This window comes from Trachymyrmex cornetzi, unplaced genomic scaffold (assembly GCF_001594075.2).
Source record: "Trachymyrmex cornetzi isolate Tcor2-1 unplaced genomic scaffold, Tcor1.1 scaffold472, whole genome shotgun sequence".
In the NCBI taxonomy this organism is placed as follows: domain Eukaryota; kingdom Metazoa; phylum Arthropoda; class Insecta; order Hymenoptera; family Formicidae; genus Trachymyrmex; species Trachymyrmex cornetzi.
This window is the reverse complement of record NW_017299530.1, coordinates 87667-110051: the sequence shown is the minus strand read 5'-3', so window position 1 is coordinate 110051 and position 22385 is coordinate 87667. Positions and strand designations below refer to the sequence as shown.

At 33.4% G+C, this 22385-nt stretch overlaps 1 protein-coding gene across 1 annotated transcript in view; it reads left to right on the top strand.

Annotated features, from left to right (window-relative positions):
* LOC108765187 (cell growth regulator with RING finger domain protein 1) overlaps positions 1–22192 on the top strand; it is a 59965-nt gene extending 37773 nt beyond the window's left edge. Inside the window, exons 3-6 of the mRNA XM_018513775.1 lie at positions 19910–20081; positions 20530–20671; positions 21009–21116; positions 21595–22192. Coding sequence (XP_018369277.1) covers positions 19910–20081; positions 20530–20671; positions 21009–21116; positions 21595–22071 — 899 coding nt within the window. The 3' untranslated portion in view covers positions 22072–22192. The remainder of the gene's footprint in view (positions 1–19909; positions 20082–20529; positions 20672–21008; positions 21117–21594) is intronic.
* The last annotated feature ends 193 nt before the right edge of the window (positions 22193–22385 follow it).

Here is a 22385-nt window from a genome sequence, read left to right as displayed (position 1 = left end):
ACACACGTTCATCACATTTAAGACTACTGTAATTTAGTTTTTATTTACATCATTCATTACATTTAATTTCGTGCATAACCACATGCTTCCTTTACATGTTAATTAAAATTCATTGAGAAATTTCTAACAGTGTAAGTACATTGAAGTTAAAGTTAATTGCACTAAAATACAATCTTTTCCGTTTCTTGTATAATTTTTTTTCACATTATTATAACGTTTTAAATGAGGAAAGTCAATAATCCTGCAAATAATTTTAATGATTGTGCGATTTAGCCATGAATTTCCTAAATCGCACTCTTTGTTAACAATTCTCATTAAAAATATTATAATAATGCAAAAAATGATGAAAAAATTATACGTATTCTCTAAATTCTTTGGAGTGAAATTTTACTTTAAAGAACAAAATATTGAGCCAGTTTTAAAAAAGAGTAGCTCAATTTTCAACATTCAAGAGTGAAATTTCACTCTTCAGAGTGACAATTCACTGTAAAAGTTTTAAACAACAAGAAAGAGAAAACGTTATAGTTTATTATGCTGTAAAAAACTTAAAAATATTCTTCATAATTTCTGAGATGTAAACCTTTATGTGAAAAATGAAATAATTTCGGCAATTTTACTTAATTGCCTAATTGCACTCTCGCGCGGAGTTTCACAATTGAACCGGCAGATCGGAAGTTGATAATTCCGTATTTACCTGCCCGATTACGTATGAAACTGTTGAGTTCGGAAATATTTTGGTTTTACCAAGCGAAGACTTCCGTTAATATTGAGCGACATTACACAATTATTCGACAGAAATGTGTTTCAGTGATTGGGAAATTCAGTTTGAGTTTTGAATAAATTTACGGAAACATGAAGAGGGGCAAAAAAATCATTTCCTGTTCTGGTGATATCATGATTTTAAAGATGGACATGGCGTAATGCACAGAAACGGTTTGTATAAGATCGTATAAGTTCATATAAGGCGTATATATATATAAGATCGTATCAACGCATCCCGTCGAAGTTTTGCTCCTACTTAAACCTTAGTTTTAAGAACATATGTACACTGTTAGAAATGTTCTTAAATTTCATTAACTTTTAAGTTACATAATTAAATTTAATTTGAATTTAATTTCATGACATTACATTAAATTTAATGTATTTGTAACTAAAAAGTATATTTATGTACATATACATAAAATTTAATGTATTTTTCATAAGATTTTATTAAAAGTACATTAAATTTCATAAATTTAATGTACACGTTCATTACATTTAATAACTACTGTAACTTAATTTTCAGTTAAATCATTCATTATTTTTAATTTCGTTCATAACCACCAGTTTCATTTACATGTAAAGGAAGCTAGTGGTTACATTTCTAACAGTGTATAGACTCTAGAAGCTTTATAATAGGTCTTAATCTAATGAGAATTGAGCTCCTATGTTGAGCCTCTAAGTGGCAGTTATCGGAAAATACACCCATATGGCTGTTAGCAACAAGATCTTAATATGCGAACACGGTTGATGATTCTTAACCTTTTCCGTTTTTAAAAACTTCCTTGAAATAAGATTAAACACTTTGCATTCCGAGAAGAACAAGAAACATTATTAAATTGTCTCTATTCCGAAGTAATCTACATATGACGTCAGCACCACGATATCTTGTCCGTGTTTATAATAAAGAAAAAAGAAGTAACATGAAAATTGCAAAACGTGACATTTGGAGGCATTCAATATCATCCTATCTGTCAAGTTTAATTTATACGCAATTAATATTATAGAGAAAAAAACGTAATGTCGTTCCCCTATTTTGTTCTTTTGTGATTTTTATTTTTTAATTATATTCAAGTTAATGATATCACGAACGATAATTTATTAATTTAACGTAAGTTTGACGTTAAAAGTAAAACACTTGTGAAATGATGAAGACAGTTTATAAAATGAGAAAAATCTTTAAAAGAGACATTATGTGACTATCTAAATGTGATGATGAAGTGAGTCTTTATCTACACTTTCACAGAATATGAATTCTTCAAATCTATTTGGACTTCTCATGCTTGACTGTACAGAAAATTCTGAATGTATTGAGAAGTTTCTATTCATGAATACATATTCTCCTAGCAATACTTTTGCGTTGATCCTGTCCTTGTGAATATTTACTATCAGTTTACTACGAGCACCTCTTCCTTGATCCACAGATATCTCTAGGAGCACTTTAACCATTTTGAAATAACTAGAAAAATTCTTAACACGCATTAAAAAACGCTTTCTAATGTGTGTCTCGCCGAACATTAACATACATTTAATTATGTCCTGGCGAAAATGTAATCTTGGTAAAAAATATTAAACGTTTATATTTTCTTCATTTATCTGAAATTCTTTTACCTGCATTGTCATCTATATTAGTTACCGGCATTAACTGTAAGTTTAAAGAGTGCTTGAAACGAAGTATTATTTACATCAAATATCATAAATCAATTTTTGAGCTATAAAACTTTAAATAATGATTAATAAGGTGCCTAATATTTTTGGCCAAGGTTGTAGTCATTCAAGTTCACTTACTTTCTCAAAATGGAAGAACAATATCTTACACGGAGAGAATTTTTTCTTAGAATTTACCCTGAAAATATGACAGTCGTGGGACAACATTGTATTTTGAAGAATTTTAACATAAATCCCTCTCATTCATTAATAAAACTACAATAAAGTTTAAAATAAGTTTGATCAATTTTACTGAAGTGCATGGTAAAAATCTTCGAAATACAATGTTGTCCCACGACTGTCATATTTTCAGGGTAAATTTTAAAAGAAAATTCTCTCCGTGTAAGAATTAATTTAGGATATTATCTCGTTACTTACGAAATTTATACCACGTTAAACCACGTTGACATTAAAAATCGTACGAAAAAACTTTGACGTACCTTGTAATAATTAAACATTAATTGTCAACAAAAAGATCGCATCAGTCGTGGCGACAATCGTTTCACAATTTCGATACCTATCTAAAAACAAATTAAAAATCTTTTACAATTTTTTAGATGGTGTTAATTACAATAGAATTTTAAGTAGGGTTTACATTACCACCTTTGCCTTTACTGAGTTACGTGTTAATTTATAGATAGATGCGTGTTTTCTTCCGGATTCTAAGTTTCCGTCTAAAGGCGAGAGGATTCATATCGAGTCTGGAACTCGCTTGACTCTTCTATCTCGAAGAGGAAAGGTAAAAGGGGTGGGAGGGTGGAGGCGATGCGTGCGAGTTGCAGCAACAGTCGTGAAAATAAGCTCGATGAAAATGTCGCATGCCCGAAAGATCAGATCGCGGATTATGAATGTGGGACGCACTTTCATGTTCCATGGTCATCCAGTTGACCGAACCGGGCCCGATTTGCGCCTCCCTGTTCTCTCTTTCGTTTAATTGCGACGCCGGCCACCCATCCGGTAGGGATGTGCGATAGGCGTATCGATACGCGTATCATTACGCGAAAAAAATCGATTTTTTGCAAAAATGTCGGTTACAAATCGCCTTTGAAGTTCAAAGGCGATTTCTAACCGACGTTTTTGCGCTGTCTAAATTTCTTGAGATGAAATCTCACTCTAAAAGAGTAAACTTACTGCCACTATTGAAAAAGAGTGATAATATTTGCACTCTTGAATAAGATTGGCAGATTTTCACTTTTTTGAAATGAGATTCGCTCCAAAGAAAAGAACTTTCACTCCTTTTTGGAATGAATTTTACTCAAAAAAAGTGAAATCTCAAAGGAGTGAAAATTTGCTACTCTGATTCAAAAGTGCAAATATTTTCACTATTTTTTAATAATGGCAGTACTTTTACTCTTTTGAAGTAAGATTTCACTCTTTTTAAGATTCACTCCAAAAAAGGAGTGAGGTTTCTATTCTTTAGAGTGAGTCCCACTCTAAAAGAGTGAAAATCTGCCACTCTTGTTCAAGAGTGCAAATATTTTTATTCTTCCAAGAAATTTAGAGAGAGTAAAAAATCGGTTTTTTTTCCCGTAACGATACATGTATTTTTACCGTATTGCACATCCCTACCACCCGGTATATATGCGTTGATACAGGCACACGTCTTCGGGAGCGAGCGCACGTATAATCTGTAAGCTGCGCTCGTAAGAAAACCGAGGTGACGCGATAAATGAGGGAACGTCACTTTTCAGTCACTTCTACAGCCGGCTGCAAAATTCTTCAATGCATTCTTTTCTGACTTCTCAGCCGCTTTTTGCTCGGTCATTAATTAGATAATTGTTATGCGCAAAGTGCGTGTCTCTCGTGCATTATCTTTTAACAACAGCCGACAGTCTCTTATCAGTTTCTTTTTAGTTGAGAAAGAAAAGAAAATTTTTCAAGGACTATAAAGGAGGTTGTTGTAAAAAGGGATCGGTTCAGTCAAACAAAAGGTGCGAATAAAAGGAATAGTGTTTGTAGATTTTGACCTCTTGTGGATACGATGATAAAAGTTTTATATAACTTTATCCAGGAGATCAAATCTACAAAGAACGCACTATTATTCCTTTTATTTACACCTGTTTGTACAGAAATTGACCTCTTTTCTTTGACATCCTCCTTTCAACGAAATGCGTCTCAAACCGCGTTTTTCGATGAGTTTCAAATGGAGTCTGACTTAATAAGGTCTCGGAGGCAAGTTATGAAATCGCACGATAAACATCTAACCCAGTTCGCAGAAGTATGGAAATTTCGATGCGTTATTACTGTGTTTGCCGCCTGACTGTCGGTGAAAGGCCAGTTTGTGTAATTCGCACACATTCGTGCACGATTCTATGCCGTCTAGATAAATTCACCAGTCCATGGTTCCATGGTTCCATGTGGATTGCTGAAGGATCGAAGAAATGCGGCCCTTTCGTCGAATGAATTCGGCAATTTTGCAATTTCGAGCGAAGCGTCTCTTCGGGAGTGTCGTCGAGAAACCTGACGGTTGCAGTCGCAGTCCAGGAGACCCGAGCTTCGTATAGCGGATAGACATTCATGTAGACGCGGGTAGGTTGGCTCGCTCGATTATCGAATTCCATTACGTAATCGCAGACGATTGCGCCAGCGGCCCGGCCTGCCCGAGTGCCCGCATGTTGCCGGTTGTTAGAATCACGAACCAGTTTACCTCGATTCTCAGGTCACGAAATCGTGTATAAGGGATGGAATTTGTATACAAAGGAAAGAACGGCTTTACTATCTAAATATTTAGCTAGATAAAGATCTGAAAATAATTGTCTTGCACCGAAATTATTATGTAGGACGCTCAAGTGTTGACATGCTGTAAAAAGTTTTAACATTCTATATAGAAGAATTTACTGAATTTTTTATACATATTTCTTTAGATAGTACTAAATAAACATTTACTTGCAGTAAATAAATATCTACTCAATAAAAAAAATGATAAAATAAATGATTGAATAAAATAAATGATTTTTTAATGAAATAAATATATGTTTTTATACATATTTCTTTAGATAGTACTAAATAAACATTTACTTGCAGTAAATAAATATCTGTTCGATAAAAAAAATGATAAAATAAATGATTGAATAAAATAAATGATTTTTTAATAAAATAAATATATGTTAATATTTAGTAAATATTTATTTAGAATTATTGCAACAAATATTTATTAAAATTTAGTATTTTTTCAATGCAGTATTGAGCGTCAGTTTGAGCGTCTTACATCAATATTTTAATATTCCAAAATTATTTTCAAATCTGTATTTACCTAAATGTTTACTTGAGCAAAACCGGAGAAAAATTAATGTTTCATTAAGAACATTAGCCAATAACAGTCTAATTGAAAATAATTTTGTTAATTTAATGACAGTATAAAGGCAACAGCATACAAAAACTTAAGACGTAAGCAGTAAGCAAATCAGAATGTTGGATTTGCTACTGTTTACATCTTGCTGCTTTATGTTTCTTGCGTGCCACAGTTTTTTTAAACAAATAACACGTATTAAAGCATGACGTATTTGTTTCATTAATATTGTCATTGAATTAATAAGATTATTAATAGATTGTCGACTAATGCTGTTAATACAGCATTTTTTCTGGATACGTTTCTTTGTACTTGTTTCTTCGATAATTTTCTTACAAGAACATTGAAACGTCAAGGAATGTTACGTAACTGTCAAGTTGAGTTTATTCAATCCATTTAATTAGTTGACTAATTGAGATGAATGCTCGATGAGTAATCGGCTTCTACATACAGGATAGATACTAATTGCAAGCACTCTAAAAGATTTTAAAGGGTGATTTCTTACACAAATTCAAAACGGAACTGCTTAGTTTCAGAGATACAGGGAGTCAAAGTTAAGGAAAAATTTCGGTTTTTCCAAAAATTTCGAAAATCACTTTGTGTATGTTTAAAGTTTCAAAATGACTTGAGTGATTTCTGATACTTTTGGAAAAAATGAAATTTTTTCTTCAACTTTGATATTCTGCGTATTTGAAATTAAGCCATTACAGACATATGGAATTTTCGTTTTGAATTTGTGTGAAAAATCATCTTTTAAAATCTTTTAGAATATTTATTGTTAGCATCCATCCTGTATATAGGGAGGGGAGAAGTCGCCTATATCGTACCCCCTAACGTTTAAACAAAATTGTAAATAAAAGTACTAATGATATCAGAATATTTTTGTACTTATATTAAACTTTGATTCATTGGCAATAAAACAAAACGATACTTTTGTGAAAATAAACATTACATTATTAAAATATAATAAAATGGCCCATTGACATTAACTGCAATAAAATTGAAATCCTCCTTCATATTCTGCTGATAAAACGAATCCAAAAAATTGAAAATATATAAAATGAATGCGGTAAGTAACATTACGACACAGAGATATCAAATTACATCTCAGAGTTCGACAGCGTTAAGATCCGTTTGATATCTCTGTGTTATTATATTACTTACCGCATTCATTTTATATATTTTCAATTTGTTGGATTCGTTTTATCAGCAGAATATGAAGGAGGATTTCCACTTTATTGTTGTTAATGTCAATGGGCCATTTTATTGTAAAATTGTCATGAAACCGATGACATCTTAGACTGCATACGATTCGTACTGGAATATACGAGCTACTAGTTCCGATGAAGCCGATTGAAATTGGGCCTTTTTTATGCCACAATTATATTTTAACGATACGATTTTTTCGCACTAACATGCGAGTATTTTTGCGCCTTTATTATATACTGAACATCTTGCGTAGTTACCGGTAACACATTCAAATTTATTTTTAACATTGAGAAGAACCCGATAGGGGTCGAAACGTCTGAATGAAGAAGTTTGTATGAGGAATTGATTACAATACTGTTCATTCAATTGTTATCCTGAGTGGTTCTTGACCCTATCATCGTTTTGTTTTAATTTGGCATTACATTATTGTTTAAATTAGATTTAAAAAAAAGTAGCTTTCGGTACGATTTGGAGACCGAATCGTTAAATTATACCACCTGGTTCTTAAATCGTACTTCTAATATAGCAAACAAGCTGACATTGTTTATTGTCATTTTGACATTAAAATAATTCTTTAACGTCAAAATAACGGTAAATAACGTCAGTTTGTTTACTGGGAAAATAAACAAAATTAATTTTAAAACTCATTTATTAATAAATTTATTTTTAATTTCAAACTGAGTGTACATATTTAAGTAGGTATAATAAAAACTTTTATATTATAAAAATTTATATTATAAAACTTTTATATTATAAAAAACAGAAATTAGACTCTGTGTTTTTTAAACTCATTTAAGAAAACAAAGTAAAAAGCAACACTTAAATTGATTTAAGCTATCATTGCACTACATTTCAGAATATTAAAATCTCATGGATATTTTAAAAAAATAAATTTTGGAAATAAAATCAATTACAGATTTTTCCGTCACAATAGAAAAGATTCAATATAAAGACTTAATAGAAAAATTTAATAGAAAGACTCAATAGTTGATAAGTAATCACTTTCTTGAGCACTTATTTGAACTGCATTTTTGGCAAATGTCAGGATTGTCACTACAGGTTTCATGCAATCACTTAGAGCACCTGACACACTGAATCTAGTCCACTGTAGGTCCTTTTTTATCATAATAGCATAATAGTAACCTCCACATATTGCTCGCGTCACTTGCAAAAATCGTATCGTTAAAATATAAAGACCAGTGACAAGTACGATTTACCCAACTCTCTCTATTTTTACAAATTTGCCAATAGCAACATACTATAGTAACTTACAAATATTTTGCTAATTTGATGCTATATACTCGAAAAGAGTTTAAATATCAATTATAACCCTGAAGGACACTATAATTCAATTACCAACCTTGTACTGATAACACCTTAGGTAAATTGTATCAAAACTTAGATCAGACACCGAACAAAATTAATTTTGAATGTCACTTGTAAACAGACGACTCGAAGACAAAACAGAAATGATAGTTCTTAACCCATATTATCAGCGTCACATCAGTGTCATTATCTTTAAAAAAAAAAAGTTTTGTTTAGAAAATACAATGGAGGTACGATTTAACCGTCGGTACGACTTAGCCAACTCTCCCCTACTATTCTGAATTCTCGTAAACTTCTAATCTGTTTCTATTCTTCATTCTGACTTTGATATACTTCTTTTAACCTTCTTTCAATTTTTATTCGTAAGTTTATACAAATAAAGGAGCCTTTTATTGTGAAATTCTCAAATTTTAACGTCAAAAGAATTAAACGTTCTCATGCGTCAAAAGAATTAAACATCTTCGTCCGACTGAGAGAACAACCGGTATCGTTGCAACTCCATGTGTGGGGGTATTTTTTATGCCAAATCAAGGATACAATCAACCGGTACGATCAAAAAAATTATTCCCAGCCATAAATAGCAGTGGATCGCAAGGGAACGTGCAAATTCGCACGTACGCCATTTACAACCGGATCCAGATATAAAGCGAATGAATAAGCAAACGAACATAAAAATAAATTTTCTTCCATTAGCGTGCATGGACGATGACCTTTAAAATGAATTTAGATCAAGTTATAAAGGATAAACGATTAAATTATTAAATATGAACTATAAATATTTATATGAATTATGACAGTGATGAATAGAGGGAATGTTCTTCCTGATCAGTTAAATTCACAGATCAAACGAACAAGCGCGAACAACTTGCTTCAGTGAGATGTTTCGGTGCGAAAGATGTCGCAGGCCAATTTGGCACTGTTCTCATCGAAGCAAGTTGTTTATTCGCGTTCGTTCGCGCTCGTTGCAAAAGTCACTAAATTTATGAAGTACCGTAAGTTTTTTATTTTTATTAGAATTCTTTTTCCCCCTTTTATCAAATATCAAATAAAACTATTTCACTTTAAGTTTCCAAGGTGTATACTAGTTTCAGCCACAGAAAACAGATCTCAAAACGTGGCCATTCCAAACTTACGTAATTATATAAATGTATTTTGTGAGGGAAAATATAGTTGGAAAATATCAATTTTTTTATGTGTTATCAGTTTATTTATAAACAATGAAATATGTACGAATACTTAATTTATGTATTTTTTGGTCTAATATGGATTTATTTGGCGTTGAAGTTTCAGCGCATAAAAGTGCATGTGAGTACAATTCAGAAAATAAAAATGCACTTCAATATATGACCACCGAAAGAGAAACCATCGAAAGAGAAAAAAAATTTTATAAGAGGTAAATGTTTAGTTTCGACAAAAAATGCATAGAAAATTTTGCACAGGTTAAAATAGCTACACTTAATGTGTAGATGAAATAGCCGTATAGCGTAAAATATTTACGTAAATCATTTTTTGAAATATGTATTTCAATAAAATATTTCAGAAATATTGTGGAAATATTTATAAAACGTTTTAAAATTTGCCTTAAAATATTTCACAAAAATATTTTAGAAATATTGTACAAATATAATTATAAGAAAAGGAATTTTAAAAACTCTGATTTTCTGAATATATTTATATATTTCAGAAATTTTATGAAAAATTTCTGAAATATTTCAAATCTTGCGATGAAATATTTATGTCATATAGGTAGTCTAGATAATACAGAGAGTTCAGAAAGAATTCAAAAATAATTTAGTTGTATATTCTGAGTTCTTTCTTAGATGCAAAAAAAATTATTTCAGAATTTTTTAAAAGAATTTTTTTTGCATCTCTCTCTGAAAATGAATTCAGAATTGATGACACAACTGAATTCTTTTTTAACTTTCTGTGCTATCTAGAAGTGCACTATCTGCCAGTTTGACATCAAATGCTGAAAAAAATGGATATACCATTGCGATACCTTATAAATCAAGTGACTTTAGTTCATTGTTTGGCCTGGCTCCACCTTTACGCATATAAAAAGATCGCATAAACAACTCTCGGCCGGCTGATCATCGCGTCGACCTTGATCGATGCCGGCGTTCGGCCAGGTATTGTCGCCCAGTCACGTAGACCGGGTAAGAAACTCTTTTTTTTCCCTCTGCATAATCGAAAGGTATTTCGTATTTTAGTAACAATGTTTATCGATCTTTTACCATAGATGTAATGATAATGTGTCGACGTTGTTATTGATAGCAACGGGAAGAAGTTAGCTATTTAAGTTATTAAAAAGATTGTAAGTTTGATGCACCCCCCTCCCCCCCCCAGCACTATGACTTTTAAAATATGAAGGTGTGTTTGTCATATTGAAAATTGCAAAGTTTAACGGAATGCCCGGACGTTGTAAAATTTTTTTGTGAAATTTTTTTGTGGAATGGTTAATTTACAATGGCATATAGTTCGAACTTTCCCCTTTAATAAAAAAAAATATTTTTTTACATATATACTACCGACATTATCTGCATTACCGGATATGCATCACAGCGAGGTTGCTAGATGGATTTTGCACATCATGTTTCTGCGTATGTAAATTTTAGTAACGCGTGTTACCTCCGCGTTGCTCAATTACTGCACTGAGAGAAAAAAATGGTTGGAATAACTATAATTTAACTTTAACAATAATAATGAAGGACTCTTGGTAATAATATAAATTAAATATAATAATAGGACATATAAGAGTCAATATTAAATTAAATTGTATATTAATAAAAGAAATATTGCATGTTTCGGTCTTTTAATTAGACCCTCTTTTTAGATATCTATATATAAAGATGTTACCATGATTTAATATTATCGAATGTGACAAAAATGTACATTATAATCGCATGTCGTGTGAAATAATTGAACGTTAGACAGAGGAATCGAAATTGCTCGCCAAAAGGTTGGAAGGCAGATCGAACAGAATTTCATGACGCGTTCTAATAAAATTATAAATTTCGTTAACTAACATCAAATAAAAAGCAAGCAAATACGTCACCTCGGTAGAACACAATCCAGGAATAAAATTAAAAATGTATAACTGTTGTGACTGACAAACACTGACTCGGAAGTTAGTATTTGTCAGTCACAACATCTTCATATTTTATTTAACGATTATTTATTGAAGAATACATTTTTATATAATTTATGACTCTGTGGATTTTACATTATGACTAAGATTATATATTATTTATTACTACACTGATTATATACATATATACAGTAGCGTGCAAAAGTTTCGGGCCAAACTATTTTTCGTCAATAATTCTTACATAAACACGAAAAATAAATTGTGAGTATTGATTTTTAAAGTCAATTATTTATATTATGAAAATATACAACTTATAAATATCTACAACGAAAGTACATTCAGTCATGTCAAAATATATGAAAATCGTATAATCAAAAGTTTCGGGCCAAGTTTTTAGAATCGTGAATGGCTCGCGTTTGTTTACATATTCGTTCTTAAATGTATATAAACATTGAGAACTTGTGTTTGATTACTGTTTTACGTTAGTGCTGTAGTGTCAAGATGCCGAAACGTACGCATTTACAAGTGCGTGAAATTATTATCAAGTTACACGAAGAAGGAAACGTTTCACGTGATATCGCTTCGAAGTTATCTTTAGGAAAAACGACTGTTAATAATATTATAAAGAAGTGGAAAGAAACACATACTCTAGCAGATAAAGCAGCATCTGGAAGGCCCAGAAAAACCACTAAACAGATAGACAAAATAATTAAAAGGAAGTCAGTTATAGATCCGAAGAAGAATGCAACTATTATAGCACGTGAATTACGCGAGGAAAACTTGGCTACCGTAAGTCGCAGTACAGTATCTCGTAGACTGAAGGATGTTGGATTAGTTGGATGTGTTGGGGTTAGAAAACCTTTAATTAGCGCCAAAAATAAGAAAGCAAGATTACAATTTGCTAGAGCTCATCAAAATTGGACGGTAGATGATTGGAAGAAAGTGCTTTTCTCTGACGAAACAAAGATGAATTTATTTGGGAACGATGGAAAAAGGTATGTAAGGCGACCAAAAAGTACCAGATACAATTGTAGGTATCAAATACCTACAGTGAAACACGGAGGCGGTAGCATCATGCTGTGGGGAGCTTTTTCCTGGAAAGGTGTCGGTCCTTTGGTAAAAATTGAAGGCAACATGGATGCTGTCATGTACAAAAATATCTTATCAGACAACATGCTTCCCTATTCGCGTAAAAATATGCCTCGCGGATGGATCTTCCAACAAGATAATGACCCCAAACATCGATCTCAACTCATTCAAAACTTCTTCAAGGCGAAAAAACTTCGTGTTCTCGAGTGGCCGAGTCAATCACCAGACCTCAATCCTATTGAGCATTTGTGGGAAGAACTAAAAGTTCGAGTAGGGGCAGTTACTTGTTCAAATAAGAATATCTTGTGGGAGAGGGTTCAAGACGAATGGAAGAATATTGATAATGCGAGGATCGTGACATTAATAGAATCAATGCCTCGACGATGTGCCTCTGTAATAGCTGCTAAGGGTATGTCGACAAAATATTGATGCTATTCAAGCTTTTGGCGTATGAAAAATGATTTTGCCTGTTATTTATAGTTTTTTTTTTTATAGAAATTTGTTTGGCCCAAAACTTTTGAACACGTGATTTTCATATATTTTGTTGTGATTTAATGTTCCTTTGTTCTAGAAATTTATGAGTTGTATATTTTAATAATATAATTAAATGAATTTAAACGACAATATGTAGAATTTATTTTTCCCTGCTTATGCAAAAATTATTGATGAATAATTGTTTGGCCCGAAACTTTTGCACGCGACTGTATGTATATAAATGGAAAGTTGACGAGTATCTATCATATCATCGAATTATATATTTTTTGGTGAGTGTTCTACCGAGGTGACGTATTTTTGTTTGCTTTTTATTTGATGTTAGTTAATGAAATTTATAATTTTATTAGAACGTCATGAAATTCTGTTCGATCGGCCTTCCAACCTTTTGGCGAGCAATTTCAATTCCTCTGTCTAACGTTCAATTGTTTCACACGACATGCGATTATAATGTACATTTTTGTCACATTCGACAATATTAAATCATGGTAACATCTTTATATGTAAATATCTGAAAAGAGGGTCTAATTAAAAGACCGAAACATGCAATATTTCTTTTTTTAATATATAATTTAATTTAATATCGACTCTTATATGTCCTATTATTATACTTAATTTGTATAATTTAACTATAATTTATAGTCATTTTTTGGGACAATCATAAATTTATAACTGTTTTGACCATATAAATTATAGCAACCTGAAAACTGAATTATGATCATAACGACTATAATATGTATTCATTCAAATAATTGTATATATGGTTAATCTCTCGGTTAATCTTATATATAAATCATATATTTGCATATAGTGAATTTTACTATGAAATGTTGTAACTATACATATAAGGTTATTGTTACTAACATTATAGCAATAATAACTATAAAAATGATGTTCTTAACCATAATCATTTTACCATGCAATTATAGTCACAAATACGATATACTTTTCTCTCAATGTGTTTGCAGTTAATTCCTCATATTAATGCAGGTCCTAATTTCTTCCTGCGGAATGTCATTCCAGATTTGTACTAGAGCTTGTGATAATCTCATTTGAGATTGATAGGTTGTCTTGCCAAATCTCTCAATCTACGATCTAAAAGCCCAATTTTAAGCTTTAATTAAAAAAAAAAAAACATTATTCTACGGTAATTTTTCGCAGTTACCGTCAGTCAAAGTTGACCAATTTTTGCCCAAAATCTTTTCTATTTTGCCCATAATTTTTTTGAGCAGTATATAAATTTGAAAATAATTTTGTTGGGCTACCAAAGTAATTATATTAAAAACTAAAAAATAATAAGTATTGCGCGCGCTGCACAAAATTTTGACATTCTAGCAACCAGTTTGAGTTTCCAACAAAATTATTTTTAGATTTCTAGCAACATTTCGAATCTTTCATCAAAATTGTTCTTTCCACGTAGTCTTTTTACGAAAATAGGAAAATATAATATGAAAAATGTAAATACCATAGATTGGAACATTTTGTTAAAATATCTAAGGCAAAAGGAGAAAATATTATAAAATTTTTGTATAGAATCTTAATTTCTCTAGTATAAAGGTGCCTTTTCACGCTGACGCTCGACGCTCATTTTCAGCGTCAAAACAGGTCACATGATCAAAATTGACGAATACCAAGCGTCAATTTTGATCACGTGACCTGTTTTGACGCTGAAAATGAGCGTCTAGCGTCAGCGTGAAATCGCACCTTTACACTTTGTAAAAAAATAGTCTTTCTGCGAAAATAGGAAAAAATCGTACTAGATATGTTGCAAAACTGTGCACTGTCCTGAATACTGGCGGTATCTGGCTTCCACATTTTGACATCCTTAAGCTGTGATCAGACTAGAGATTGAGATTGGATTAGAATTTAATCAACCAAAAGAAAGAAAACCAATCTCATGATTAGTGAACTTTACTTTGATTGGTTAAATTTCAATCTAATAATCTTAATCTCACAGTGTTTAGTCTCTGATCACTTTAGAAAACGCAACATATTCGCCGAATGGAACGAAATATAAAACATAGATCAAGAAACATGTCTCGGATGTCAAGTCAATCAATTAGACTGATTAGATTAACTCCCGAGTTCGGGCTGTGTAGGAGATGCAAGCCTAAGAAATACATGCAGGGAAGAAACGATTCGAAACAGTTGGCCAATCAATTGCTTTTACAATTGCAAATTGCAGGAACATACTCCATAAATCAGGACTTTTAATTTCCTTAAAAGGTTCGGCAATGATCCTTTTGATGATGGAGGACACAAGGACGAGCGGATCGGATTCTCATGCGCGCGTTCGAGATTTTGTGAGGTACTTCGCGACAAGCGAACGAAAGTGAAAGCTACCGGTGACAAGACGCGACGTTCGGCAAGTCGAATCGAGTCATGGGAAGCTACCGCAACCTAGACTTCAATTCATCTTGCCTCAATCGAATTTAGAAGGGATAATCTCTCGTTTGAGAACGACGGTGCAATCGGTTCCGGCGTTTTAGTGGGTGTCGTCGCACGCTCTCTTCCTCTTTCTCTCTCTTTCTCTTACAATTAGATTGTTCTTTACACATACTATACACACATCGCATTCTCGCACGATCATATTTTACTATTATTTTGATTTTATTTTATTTTAATTTTTCTTTTAATTTATTATTTTATTATTGCACTAATTGCAAGAGAAAAGATGATTGCAGTTACCATAATTTAACTATAATTTATATAGTTACTTTTTTGGGACAAGTATATTTGTAGTTGTTTTAACCATGCAATTGTATAATCAATCGTGCTATTAATAATAGTCACACACTACTTGAAAATTTCTAGTTAGGAAATCTCATAAATAGTAGGTGAATTTAGAAAAATAGTTACACTCACTATAATTACGATTGCATTTACTGAATAAAAATGTTTATTTATTTACCCATTTACATCTTATCTTTGATTAAGGTATTTCCCCTCGAAACAAATCAATTTTGGAGACGAAAAACGGCAGGAATTAAGTTTAACACCTAATATTTTACTAATCGTAAGTATAAAATATATTTAATATTTGTAATAAATATCTAAAATTATAATTTATAGTATAATTTTTTCGTGTTTAAGAGAATTAAAAATATATTATTATTACTAACATTACAGTAGTAATAATCATGAAAATGGAGCTCGCTCCTAACAATAATTAATCACTTTTCTATCAGTGTGTAAAGTTAGGCCACGTGTCAACATCATAATCTTATACAGTACAATAATGTGTCTCGCGTGTTAAGGGACTGAGTCCCAGGACGCGCAAAATAATTAGCGCTTATTTCTTTCTTTTTTTCTCCTTCACTCCTCCCCCTCTTATTTTTTCTTTTTCTCGCGGGATCATGGAATGATTAATGAACGAGAGCGCGGTAGTCGTAGCAAAGTGTGACGCGACCTGGAAACCCCTTTGGTTCCCTTATGCAGTAGATATTTCTCGGAACGAGACCGCGACTGTAAGAGAGAGAGGGGGGAGAGAGAGAGAGAGAGAGAGAGAGAGAGAGAGAGAGAGAGAGAGAGAGAGAAGTCGAAAGCGCGTTTCTTACGCAATAATTTTTAGTAACCAGCCGTGAAATAACAGCGCCGTAATGTCGCCGCTGCCGACGTCGTCGTCTCGTCTCGACCTCACCGAGATGTTCATCGCGACGACGAGCACCGAGAATGAAACACCTACGTGTGCAAGCACGGTTGTAAATCGGACGAAAATGTCACGCGTGTGCGTCCGCGATTTCGTATGCGCAATTTTAAAAATCACCATTTATCGCTCGTTTATATTTATGCTTGGAATTGCATAGTTGAAAGAGCGTTTCTCTGGAATTCAGTGACGTGACCTTTCGTCGCCATTTAAACTTATTTTATCATTATATACAAGAAATATGTGAATAGGCTAATAATTTTGTTTTTTATCATAATAATTATGTAGGATGCTCAAACTGATAACTGGAATGTTAATTTTTGCATCATTGTCATCAACGCTTACGTAATTATTTCGATGAGGATGAGCCAACATTATTTCCAGATCTAGCTAAATTTTTTCTAGATACTTCTATAAATTTGTTATCACAAAAACTTCAATATCAGTTTTATTACTGAAAAGTACACTGAACAAAATTTCTGGTTGAAAATGAACGAATCAGAAATTTCTGGTTAAATTTATTAGAATTCTAGTTGAGATAACCGGAATTCTGATTGATACTATATTTCTACTATAGAATCTACTAGAAAAGTAAAATCTACTAGAATTCTTATTTTTACCAGAATAATTATATTAATCAGAATTCTAGTTATCACAACTAGAATTCTAATAGACATAACCAGAAAATTCTGATTCGTCCATTTTCCACCAGAATTACTGTTTAATCCAACCAGACCATTTTTCTCAGTGTATATACTGAAAACTGTTCTTCAAACTGTTCAGTTTTATTATTTAAAAATAAAACTGATACTGAAAAGTACTGAAAGCTGTTCTTTAAAACTGTTTGGTATCAGTTTTACTGAAAAGTAGTAAAAGTGATACTGAACAGTTTTAAAGAAGAATTTTTTAAAACTACTGAAAAATATATATATAGTATAAGAACTGATACTGAACAGTTTTCAGTACTTTTCAGTAGTGAAACTATTCAGATTTGTATCAGACTTAATTTGAGATGCATCGACAAAACTTTTATCCATATAAATATTTATTCTGCTGCGTAATGTATGAACATCTGTGAAAGAGACCTTCCTGAAAATGCAGAGTGTACATAATTTGACGTCGACTGCAATTTACTATTAGGCAATTGGGAGATGTAAGAAAGGAGGTTCACAAGATCGCATCCGCGATGCGATCGACGATGCGTTCTCCAACGGTTCGGCGGAAAAAAGTACCGCCGGCTCTCTTACAGGTCGGTGAATTACGGAGCGTTGCAAAATCCCAACGTTTGCGCAATTAAGCGGCGAGCGTCTCGACCGACGCTGAGAAAAGAAAACGCCGGGCTAAAATTTCGTAGTTGTAGTAATACCGGTCTCTCGTTAAGGTCTCGTGAACGCGCGCACATTTTACCTCGTATATCTCGATTGCGCCATGTATCGTTACAATCCAAGCTGAATTGTTGCGCGAGCGTAAACGGCGCGTAAAGCGATCCTGCTATTATAATAACCGCATTACGTACCAATAGGCGCCTAACTGAGCAGCGTTTTTATTTTAGCCTCCCCTCATAAAAACGATAATTGCCGATTAAGTAAACGGATGAATGACAACAATAACGACAAAAGTGTAATTAACCCTTACCATGTACAATTTGGTGCCTCATCCATACCATCAAGGGGTCACTAGAATCTCTTCATTTTTTTTCACCTCTTCAAAATAATTCAAAATATCTCTAAAATATCATCAACATACTTTCAACTTTCTAGAATAAATATTGACTCTTTATTTTGGAAAATAATAAAATGTAGTATAATTTATAATTACCGAAAGACTCTAAGAAACTTGCACGAACAGGAATCGCTCGGTCACTAGTTACCCATATTGGTACGATAAGGGTTAATATAAAGGAAATGACCTCAATGGCTGATGAACGCTTCAGGTCCCTCCTGTAATTGTATCCGTGATTGCAGCGACAGCTCGAGAACGTTACGTTGGTCGTTACATTGATCTTGACATTTAAACCTCCACGAGCTTGTAATTCATTCGTAATATTCTGTTTCCATGTTTTACGATTGAACGATGGGTGAATGAAAGTTCGTCGACGGATCATTTCTCGCCTCTTCTTTTCTCTTTCTTCTTTTTGTTGTACCGTTAAATTCATAATGTGTTATATTATACTCAATTTGAGTTATTTTTAATTATTTTTATAAGTCGCCACTGTTCCTACTCAATGTATCATCAATTTAACTAAAACAGTAGAATTAAATAATTTAACTCAAAGAAATGTATCAAATGTAGTTTATTTACTAAATAATATGTGGATGATGTTCACTTTGAAACTAACTGCAGAAATGGATTGATTTACATTTTGACACACATGAAGGTTAAAAAAATAACATAATGTTATTTTAAGTTAAAGAGAATCGGATTATCATTGCGCGCTCCTTTGATATCCAATAGCATATTCCAGACAGAGTATCTACTTCTAATATGAATTAAATTCTAGTCAAATAATCTCGAATTTCTTATGAATATTAGAAATTTTTACCAGTGTAATCGCTGTCCTTTCAATTCTCAAGACTTGTAAAAAATTTATTTTCTTTTCGCAACGAGATATTAGCAAATGCATTTCGAATTCCGCAAATACTTAGTTCCTGAGTTTGTATGTACTTAGTTCTCTCGATCAGTATCGTTTCGTAAGTACAATATGCCACTCCTAAATACCACTCTTTACATTCGCAATAATTTAGTAGGGATTGCAGCACATTGAAAGTCGTGTATCTGCACAAAGAAAAATATCTGAGGAATTCTGATTGAAAATGAGCAAATCGGAATTTTCTAGTTAGATCTACTAAATTCTAGTTGATACAACCAGAATTCTGATTGAGCAGAATCTTCTGATTCATATATTTTCAACCAGACATTTTTCTCAGTGTGCTCTATGAATTGGACGACCCGAATTTAAATCCAATCAAAATCGAATTTTATTTGATTACTATTTCTCGGAAGGTAGAGAAAACCCATCGAGAGTGTCTTGTGAATATTTTGAACCATTCTGTATTCTACAGGCTATTCAAAACTGGCTTTTGTAGGTCTCATATTAAGAAAAATAGTTTAATTATACCAACAAGACGTATATGGTTGAATGCATTTTGATAAATCAAGCAGAACGTCTAATTATCATAGAATAGGATAGGATTTGATTACTTTATAAGGAGAACGTTTGGTAGACTTAAGTATACGGATTTTTACAATCAAGTTGCACGTCGAACTCGAATTCCAGCTCGCTGAAGATAAACGTCTGTTCCAGAGGTGGAGTGCGAGGTGTCTAGCCAAGTGGAGTACTCGCTGCAGGCGATCTGGGGTGTCTGCATAAGAGAGCTACACCTGGCGCTCTGGAAACCCTGGAGCACGTTACGGGACGCGTCCCTGAACGGAACCCTTCTACAGGGCCACGCGCAGTACCTTACGCCGCCACAAACGTATCCTTTGAGAATCACTCCGAGATGATTTTAACCGTGAAATCGCGCGATCTTATACAAGTTTCGAGACGTGGAAAAACAGGAAGTATAATTTTGCATAATCTATCTCGGCGGGTTATTTCTAGTAGACTGGTCACGTGTGCATTTTTTTTAAAGAATATCTGATGTAGCTCTCTAGCTTGTCCTTCGCGTAATGAGGATTTAACGAGAATGATATAATTGCGCGTTGTTTGTTAAACGAATTGAACTGGAAACATGTGAAAAAAATTTCAACAAACTCACGGTTATTCTCGGTCTATTTTTAAAATATTTTTCTCGATCTTATTTATATTTTCAAGATCGTTCGATTGATCGCTTTTGTTCGTTAATCAGTTTTTTCTTTTACTTATCATGTGTTTTTTTACTCGCACATTTTTTCAATTGCTATTTTCCTTGACCGAAACTGCAGTAGACAGCCACACGGTGAGGAAACGTTGAGATTATCTCTACCAGCTCCGGAACTCGAGCTCGGTACCCCGCCGCGGCTCTGCTATCCTCTGGTGATTTTCCTTACTCGAAGAGACAATCGGGATCCTCATCCCGACGAAACCGTGAGAAATTTTTTTACTATCTTGTAAATAACTCTCTCTCTTCTAGGATAACTCTGGTATATCTTATACACTTATCGAAAACTTAATTTCTCTATCTATCTTAATTTATCTAAAACTTAATTTAATATATAAAACCTTATTATGCCATATAAAGGCATATAATAGAGTGATTGCGTGCAAATTACTCTCACTTCTTTTATTTTTTCTAACTTTTGTGATATAAATTCTCGCTCGGAATAAATACTGGAGTTACCCTACATATTTTTTTGTAAAAGAGAAGAAAAGCAAAACTTACTTTCATTATCATTCACCATCTCCCGCGATATTTGTGTTTAAGGTGGCCCTGGTAAACGTCGTTCATATTAAGGACAGCGTGTGTACGTTGCCGACTTCGATTCTAGCGCAGTATTTGAAGCAGGCAAACGGCCAACTGTCTTGCTTAAAGGTGAGTGCAAGATAAAACGATTAGCTCCGAAAGGTGAATCCCAGTATCTACCATTAATCATCGGCATTGAATCTCTTAAATGTCGGAAAGATTTATATACATGTGTATATATCGCAGATTAATTATTAATTAAGATAACTGTACCTGATATGGTCTAGTATGAAGTAGGCCATAGTCTACTTGCTGTTTATAGATAGTTACATGGCTATAAATTCAATGTGCAATCTTCAAGTTCATGTATGGTAAATATTGAAAATATCTAACATTTTCAATTAATATTCAGAAATGTTTCCTATTTTGAATTTGACCATCAATATTGGACTCAGCAAAAATCGTAATGCTTAGGTAGGCTGTATTGGGTAAAGTTACTTTATATTCCAAAAATGATAGTGATAGAAACGCGTTTACGGTTTCTCTCGAAACTCGCTCATTGACAAACTTGACACCATGACAACTCGTGCTCGCGATTTTTCCGCAGCAATTGTACCTGGCCACGGGCAACTCCAGCAACTACGACGAGAGCGATGCGATGTCGTCGGCTGGTCTGGGTTCGCCAGCCCTGGCGCTCGCCGAGCCGTGCAATAACAACGACAACGCCGGCGCCGGCAGTCGCGGTGCTCTGGTGGCATCCGGCCAGAATGGGGACCAGGAGGGCGGCTCGCTTTGGAACACCGCGGGCGAGCAGCTCTGCGTCGTCTGCCAGTACTTCCCGTTATCACGTGCCCTGCTACCATGCCGACACACCTGTATTTGTGCCTCGTGCTTCGGCAAGCTGGACCGGTGCCCGATGTGCCGCAGTCCGATCAAGAGCTACTTTTGCATACGCAGCGAGGAGTACATGCCACCGGAGAAGGAGATCAACCCGTGCAAGCAACATCAGCCCAGTCACGGACCTACCCATTGGCTCCACGATTGGAATGATCGGCTCACTGATTTCCTCGGCTTCGCCCGATAGGAGTATCACTCTATCACTAAGGTCGCACGTTCTATATAAGCAAACGTCAGGATGGTCGGCATACTTTTTGTTTAACACAGATAATTTCTGCAGGTTTATTCCTATGTAAATCCTAGTGACCCGGCACAATATTAAATATCTTGAAATGATTGCGTTTCTATAAAACGAGTATTATATTTCTTCTTTATTGCTCAAATTATTTTTATATAAATATGTGTGATATATATATTACACGCACACACACACACACACACACTATATATATATATATATATATATGTATGTATGTATGTATGTATGTATGTATGTATGTA